This window comes from Merops nubicus, unplaced genomic scaffold (genome assembly GCF_000691845.1).
Source record: "Merops nubicus isolate BGI_N331 unplaced genomic scaffold, ASM69184v1 scaffold46717, whole genome shotgun sequence".
Lineage (NCBI taxonomy): Eukaryota > Metazoa > Chordata > Aves > Coraciiformes > Meropidae > Merops > Merops nubicus.
The window spans coordinates 1-8,139 of record NW_008623177.1 but is presented as its reverse complement, the minus strand read 5'-3'; the positions used below and the strand labels follow the sequence as shown (position 1 = coordinate 8,139).

The following is an 8,139-nucleotide window of genomic DNA, read 5'->3' as shown; positions in this document are numbered from 1 at the left end:
GTGAGAGGGGGGTGCAGCCCCTGCCGCCGTGTGTGCCCTCTGTGGGGGTAGGGTGCTGCTCCTGCTGCCGTGCCGGGGCAGTGCCCACCCTGGGGCCCCGCTCTGGCTCTGTGACCACGGTGCACACCCACGGACGAGCGCGGGGCAGGCATTGGTGGGACTCCAGTGCGTAATAAATGGCTGAACAACTTCCTTGTTTTGTTTCACACCTAGTTTTGTACTGAATTAATCTGGCGTGTCGTTGGTGACCTCTTTAGGAACAGAAGTGTCTGCTGTGGCGTGTTGATAGCGGCTGGCGCTGGTTTGGCATGTTGCCTGGCACGCTGTGAAGCAGGACAGGTTTGTCTTTCCATCCCGGCAGCCCGTGTGGGATTGCCCTTCAGGTCCCCGAGGAGGATGTTGGTGTTGGAGAGCTGCAGCACGCTCGAGGCACGCGTGTCTCAGAGCGATGGGACGTGTTCTGAGGGTGAGGAGAACATGAGTCCGCGTAGGGCACGACCCAGGTTGGGCAGCGGGGACCTCCCGCTCCCCTGGGCTGGCAGAGTGAGCGTACCTCAGGAAGGGGAGAAGGGAGCACCCCTTCAGTCAGTGTGTTTCTGCAGAGTGTTTTTCATTAAGAAAAGAACGTTTAGTCACTGATGTTCCTGTTTTCCCCCTCAGTCTTGCAGGAGACCTAGCTGCTGCTCACCTAGGGGTGTTCTGATTATCAGCTCACGTTCCAGCTCTTCTGCCGAAGAGCTTATGCCACAGCCAGCCAGAGCAAGGGCTGCTCAACACGTTATAACCTGAAGTTTAGAAATACCTATTTCAGTCTGTAAAGTCTCTCTTCTAATGTCACCTTTGCTAACCACCTACTGACCATTAGTGTTGGAATGATGGTAAAGTTACATTGCAGACTAATTACATTTCTCTTGCTTTTGCATCGGTATCTTCGTACTGTTTCAAGTCATGTCTTTTAAGCTGTTAATGTCTTTGTATCTACTTGCCAAGTCTTTTCTGACTTCACTGCCATGAAATCTCTTGTGAAGGGGTTCTCTGGAACCTGTCCTCGTGCGATGCAGTGAAGATGACAATCATTAGAGACGCTCTGTCAACACTGACAAACACTGTGATCGTGCCACATTCTGGATGGAACAGCTCTTCCTTCGATGAGGATCATAAAATCAAATTTCAGACTTCCCTGGTTCTGCGCAACACGACTGGATGCCTGAGGTAATTTGCTGTTCTAGAAAACTCTTTTACAGAGTACTTGTGTTACCCAACAGGTTCTTTTCAAACTGTAATTTTTAAGACAAAAGAGCTGTTGCATTCTATAAATTACATACAGTTCTATCATTTAGGCACCTTTTGCGTTTGTTTTTTATTTTCCATATTAGAAAAATAAAGTACAAGGTCTCTAAGAGATGTTAACTATGATGGCTAGTGGTTACATTTTGGGTTTTTTTATAAATTACAATCAATGCACTTTTTCCCTATTACTGCAGCTTTTATATTATGTGTGGGGCTTATGAATATTAGTTAGGAAAAAAAGTGTGCATTTGATTATTCTTTGTTGTTGTATACATTTAAATAATGATGTTTCTGTAAGCTTACATGCCAGTAAAGGTGGTTTTCATTATTCCCTTTGTGGATTTCTCCAACAGCAGTAAGAGGAAAAAAAATATTTTCAGGATAATGAAAGGCAAACCTAAAATATTTGAAAAGAGAATTCAGGGGCGAGGGGTTGCGTTGCGAGTCATTTGTGTTCACTCGTAGGTTTGTTGATAATAGTAATTTCTTAGATTTCAAGTTGTGTTCCATGAAACAGCAGGGTAAAGCCATTGGGTTTAAACAGAAATGGAATTGCTTTTTATTTGCTGGTAACCCTTCTGAACTTCAAATATTTTCATAAAGTACTGGTTTCATAAAGTCCTGTCTTGTTCCCGGGTGTTGGGGGATGTTTCACACGGCTTTGAGTGGCTCCTCCGTGGGCACCCGGGGTGGCCCTTCTCCCCAGGCTTCAGGCTCTGCGGTGGGCTGGCCAGGAGGGCAAATACTTTACATCCTTTGCTGCTTGTTGTAAGACACAGCGCAGACTTTTCCTTTCCCCACACACTAATTTACAGAGTTGTGCATCTCTCTCTGCGGCACTATTAACATTTGTGTTAACGAGGCTGCACCACAGAACAGATGACCGAATGGGTCCAATTTAAAAGAGGCCACAAGGGTATTTCTAGCACAGACAAGCTCAGCAGTCTGCTCTACAGCGCACAGAAACCACAGAGTAGGGCTTGTACAACGGAGAGGGCTTGGGCTGGAGAAGTCTCTGGGAAGGGGCTCTAGTTAAGGCCGGTTTTGTCAGTGAATCGTCTCAGTTATCAATCAGACATATAAAAACCCTCCTGTGTCTGTGGGACGCCTGTCTGTGGACACGCCGTGCTCCTCTGTCGTTTGACCCTGCAGGAACCTGAGCTCGGCGGGCGAGGAGGCCCGCAAGCAGATGAGGGCGTGCGAGGGGCTGGTCGACTCGCTGCTCTACGTGATCCACACCTGCGTGAACACGTCGGACTACGACAGCAAGGTGTGTGTGTGCTCCGTCCCAGAGGCCTTCAGTGCGGAGCTGTCCCATAGGATCTTCCTGGGAGTTGTGTGGTGTAACGTGGCACTGTGATGTGCTCAGCCCGACTGGTCATCTCCCCCAGCCCCAGTTTACTGATGCACAATCAAATTCCCTTGCATAATACAGAGTAACTTGTTCTGTGCTTTTTGCTTTCGTCGGTGTTGAAGTACTCATTTCTTAATAAAATAATAATAGGCTTTTGTGCTTTCATTTTCAGAATACTGAAAAAATAAGCCACAAATAGTGGAGATTACAGTTATAACTATTTTCAGATTTGCAGATCTCAAGGGGAGAGATTGCAGCTTTCCCAGAGGAACAGACAGAGCAATGCCCCAGAATTAGAATATAGTGCTTGTACTCCAAATGCCTTTTTACCTCTGCTTAATTGGTTTGCTTTCCTTTATCACCGTGAGAGAAAGTAACTCCTCCTGTGACTTCTTTCTGGTTTGGCTGCAGACGGTGGAAAATTGCGTGTGTACCTTGAGAAACCTTTCCTACCGTTTGGAACTGGAGGTACCTCAGGCACGTCTGCTGGGAATCAATGAGCTGGATGACTTGTTAGGGAAGGAATCGCCTAGCAAAGACTCGGAGCCGAGCTGCTGGGGGAAAAAAAAGAAGAAGAAAAAAAAAACTTCTCAGGAGGATCAGGTTTGCCATTTTCATTGTATTACAAATACATTAGCTGCAGTTTAGCTGGTGATGGGTGGGAATACATAGCCTGAAGAAAAAACATGTCTTGAACAAAAATGTAGAGGTTTCATCTAGTTACTAGTCTACGTTCCTTTCGTAGTGGGATGGAGTTGGCCCCATACCAGGATTTTCCAAGTCCCCTAAAGGGGTGGAGATGCTGTGGCACCCCTCCGTGGTCAAGCCGTACCTAACGCTTCTAGCGGAGAGCTCCAACCCAGCCACTCTGGAGGGCTCTGCAGGATCCCTCCAGAACCTTTCTGCGGGCAACTGGAAGGTATACAAAATCCCACACTTCTTCCTCTCGTGTTTTACCTGGTTTTTTAATAAGCTATTGGAATGTGTTTAGAAGGAACACAGTTTTCAGCATGTGTCTGAGCATTTCCCTCTGGTGTGTGTCATTAGTGCCTGTGTGCTGCAGTGGAGTTACTTCCACAGTGAAAAGCAGCAGCAGGGGTGGTGGACAGGAGGAGCAATATGGACACTGGCCTTGAAACTGGTACCTTTTATATGACAGAAGAAGCTTCCTTCCAGTCCAGATTAGATCAAAATAATCTTTTAGCATCTTCTAGCTGAAAGTTCTGGTGGGAAGGTACTGTCAAAATAAGACCAACATAAATACATTGATTGTATTTGCTTTATAATTATATTGTTTATTTCCATGTATTCTTTACCTGTTACCTTTGCATACAATGTGTTACAAAAACACCCCACAAGAACATTTTATTAATGTTATGTACTTGTCATGGAAAGATTAAAAAAAACCCACGTTAACTGCTTCCTTTGCTTGTAGGAAAACAGCTAAGACTTTTATTTCGTCACCATTATAAAATTAGTCTTTAAAAAGAAACCCAACAACAAACAAATGGACAAAACTGTTCTCTTTTCAGTAATTTGTCACCATTAAGATATTTTGTCTGTTAGACTTCTTTTAAACCTTGCTTTTTAAGAGGAATGAGTGAAAAACAACACAGGACCAACCCTTTAGACCGATAGGAAAGACACACATTTAACATGTCGCCTCTTCCTGGGGAAATGTCCCAACACAGGCAGGAATCAGAGTCTAGTACGAGGTTATTCCAGTCGGAAGCTGCAGTGCCTTGTGAGTGATGGCAGTTTTGTGACAGTTTGCAGCGTACATTCGAGCTGCTGTGAGGAAGGAGAAAGGGCTGCCCATCCTGGTGGAGCTGCTGAGGATGGACAACGACAGGGTCGTCTCGTCCGTGGCAACGGCCTTGAGGAACATGGCGCTAGACGTGCGGAACAAGGAGCTCATTGGTAAGTGCAGAGCTGTGCTGAAGAAGGCAGGATCACCAGCAGGTCAGAGCTGGCACTGGGAAGGTGCTGGGATGGGGCAGTACCAGCAGAAGGAGCACTCTGGATGGCACTGCCAGCACTGTGTCTGCCGTGTCAGGGGAATTCATCTTCCTGATGGCTGTAGCTTCTCAGAGGAACACTGATGTTTGTTTGCCTGTAGCCGTCTTGTGGTGGTCTCTTTACAACAGCTCAAAGTCACCTGAGCTAAACTCAGCTGGACAGGAAACTGTCAGTACAAAATATGCTGGAAAACACAGCTCTGCCTCTTTGGAGCTCATTGGTAGCTCTGCTGCCAGTACCTAACTAAATCTTTATCAAATAAAAAAGTTCCGTTGTTGTTACAGAAGCATTTTCTATGTTGTAGACTAGTGGGATAAATAAAGAACAACTATTTATACAGATAAGAGTATAGTTATTTTCAGAAAGATAAATGCAGGTGAGCAGAATCTCATTGTATATTTCTGAAGCTTCTCCATCTTAGGTGTTCAGAACATGTTTTCATGCAGTGTCAGTCACTGCACACATAACAAAACAGTAAGAGAACACTGTTCCATGGCACCAGCCATACACAGCTCATGCTCAGGGAATGCTCTTTTTTCAGGAATTTTTTCCCTTCCTGGCAGAACTTCCCAGTTCAGGAATGCACCTGCAGCTCTTCCCTCATCCTGTCAGAGCCTTATCAATGGAAGATTTATTGGCTTTCCAGACAGGCTCTGAAGCTGACCTTTGTATAAAATATTTTGAGACATGAAGTGAGTTACAAATTACCCCAAGTTAACAATCTCCAAGTCTACTGCTGCTGGTGGGGGCAGGAATAATGGGTTTACGTGGTCTAAACTCTGAAGGAAATAAGAAACTGGGGACTCTGACAAATCACAGTATAAATTGGTTGATGCAAACAAGGGCTGATGAGGTGGTTTAAAGATGGGCAGTGACAGGCTACCACTGGTGATAGTTTTCCAGGGTGTTTGAAATGTTGTTCCCTTCGTTTACAGAATTCCTTTATGGGATTATTTTTCCCTCCTCAGCCATGCAAATAGCTAATGGCTTTGTGTAAAGCTTGTTCATTATCCACTGTTGTGTACCAATAACTGAAATCTGAAAGAGCTGAGATCTGATCTATAAGGGGGAACAAATACGGTGAGCAGAATGTCTGAAAGGAAAAAAAAGTCCACGTTATTTCTTTAACCCTCCCCAAAACGAAGCCCAAGAACATGCAGCACTCCTTCAATCGTAATAAGGAGCGTAGCGTTTCTCCTTGAATGATTCTGCTTTCTCCCAATAATTCCCGATTACAGACACTCCTGTTTTAATGCAAAAATGCAACTCATGTTTTTAAACTAAAAGGAAAAAAATAATTCCAAATTTGATCTCTAGTCTCTCTTTACTCTGTGTAAAATGTGACTTCTCGGAAGGACGCCGTGATTTTGGGTCGTGCGTTGCTCTCGGAAGCAGTTTTGTGACGAGTCCTGTAGTTTCCAGTCTGACGCACCGCACGGTGTGTTCCCCCGGCCCCGCTGCCGGCTGTCCACAGGTAAATACGCCATGCGAGACCTGGTCAACCGGCTGCCCGGGGGCAGCGGCCCCGGCGTGCTGTCCGACGAGACGGTGGCGGCCATCTGCTGCGCCCTGCACGAGGTCACCAGCAGGAACATGGAGAACGCCAAGGCCCTCGCCGACACCGGCGGCATCGAGAAGCTGGTGAACATAACCAAGGGGAGAGGTGACAGGTGAGCGGGCGACAGTTCACCCCTGAGCTCTTTCTCTGTTCCACCTGGAATGCTTCGTAATGCAGGCCACGCCTGTTGAGTAAGAAACAGGATCTCTTGCCCTCCTGGCCAGGGCAGCTGGCAGGGGCCCGCGGCGGGACGGAGGCGGCTGTCGGCCCCGCAGGCTCCTCCTGCAGCGAGTTCTCCGCCCGGAGCGTGCGGTGTTCTGAACAGGAAAATGAGCTGGGCTGTGTTTTGAGTGTGCACAGTTGGTGGCACTCTGCACGTTCAAGGGATGTTCAGCTGCAGGTGCGACTGCAGTGATCTGTTGTATGACTTCATTGGCCCATGGAGACAACGTGCAAAGTTATCTGCACTTATATTTATGAGGCTCCAGGCTACACTAAACAAATTTAGAATCTTGTGAACATATTAGGAGTGTCTACTCGTTGATTAACACTATCCACTGCAATTTTTTTCAGTCTCTCAAAACCTGTATTTGGATGAATCATCAGTGACAGAGAAAGGCCTAACACAGATGCCAGGTTGTGGCATTTCATGTCAAATCTCTGCTGCAGTACCACTACCAGCTCACCACCATTTCTCTTTAAAAAGATGGCACAATTCTGTCTTTAATGATAGCTAGAGCAGTTTTCCTCACCTTGCCCTTGAGGGTGTTTTCCCAACCAATAGGAGTTTCCAGTAGCGCAACACGGAACTGAGAACAAAGTCTGACTATGAGGGGATGTCTCAAGACTCTGTTACTTGCTTATTCTTTTTCTACAATTAGGAACTTTGTACAGTGATTTAAAGTATGTTGTCTCCATTTTTATGAAATGCACTAAACAGAATATTTTCATACTTTTTGCAGCCAGTGAGAGTTGCTATCTCAGCCCTTCTGTCTGCATGCCTCACGTGGGTGAGTGGGCAGAGAACCCGGAGGCTGGCCAGGGAGATGGTGGTTGTGTGTAAGCAGGTTCTGGAGGGGAGCTGCCCAGCTCTGTGCACCCCGTGCTGATGCACGCGGGTGTTACCAAGACCTGTCCAGGTGGCCTGGCTTGCATCAGAGCACTAAGGTTCAGGCTGTTGTGGAGCTCAGGAATGTTTCTTTTTAAGTGAAATTAAGTGGCTTTCTAATAATAGAATCTTCTTTACTTCCTTAGATCATCACTGAAAGTGGTCAAGGCAGCTGCCCAGGTACTGAACACATTATGGCAGTACCGAGACCTCCGTAGCATTTATAAAAAGGTAAATTACAAAATTAGCCTACACTGGAAAGCAGTTCTACAAAAACTCCTAATTTAATGAAAAGTTATTTATTTTGAGTTTTTTTTTTTGCCCCTCCACAGGATGGATGGAATCAAAGTCATTTTATTACACCAGTATCAACACTGGAACGAGAGAGATTCAAATCACATCCTTCTTTATCAACAACAAATCAGCAGATGTCACCTGTCATACAGTCAGGTCAGTCAGGAAATGGGAGGAGATTTGCTGAAGGGGTACCTGATACTCCGTGTTTTTAACTCGGATGACCTCTTGGCTCACTACTAATCCTGTCTCACACAGGGAGGTCATGCTGTCTCTCCTCCCTGTTTAAATAAAAGTACTTCATGTACTCTGTGTCATCTTCGCTGCTACTGCTGGCAGTGACAGGGTCTGTGGGTGTCTGCATCAGCATTTCCTGTGGGTCAGGAGCGCTGTGGGGCAGATCTCCCCACTCCCTGCCCAGTGCAGAGCACGGTGGGGCCTCGGGGGTGTGAGTTCTGTGTGGTGCCCCGTGGGCGGCGGGCTGCCCGGGCGCCAACACGCCGCAGCACCCACAGC

At 46.5% G+C, this 8,139-nt stretch overlaps 1 protein-coding gene across 1 annotated transcript; it reads left to right on the top strand.

Annotated features, from left to right (window-relative positions):
- Nucleotides 1-1,028: 1,028 nt before the first annotated feature.
- On the top strand, nt 1,029-7,779 carry LOC103777441 (plakophilin-4; the record flags this gene model as incomplete). The annotated part of the gene is made up of 8 exons (XM_008944994.1): nt 1,029-1,212; nt 2,443-2,560; nt 3,056-3,247; nt 3,390-3,563; nt 4,414-4,564; nt 6,138-6,333; nt 7,476-7,560; nt 7,662-7,779. Coding segments are annotated over 8 exons (1,218 nt in total), but the record flags the coding sequence as incomplete, so codon positions are not given.
- Between the last annotated feature and the right edge of the window lie 360 nt (nt 7,780-8,139).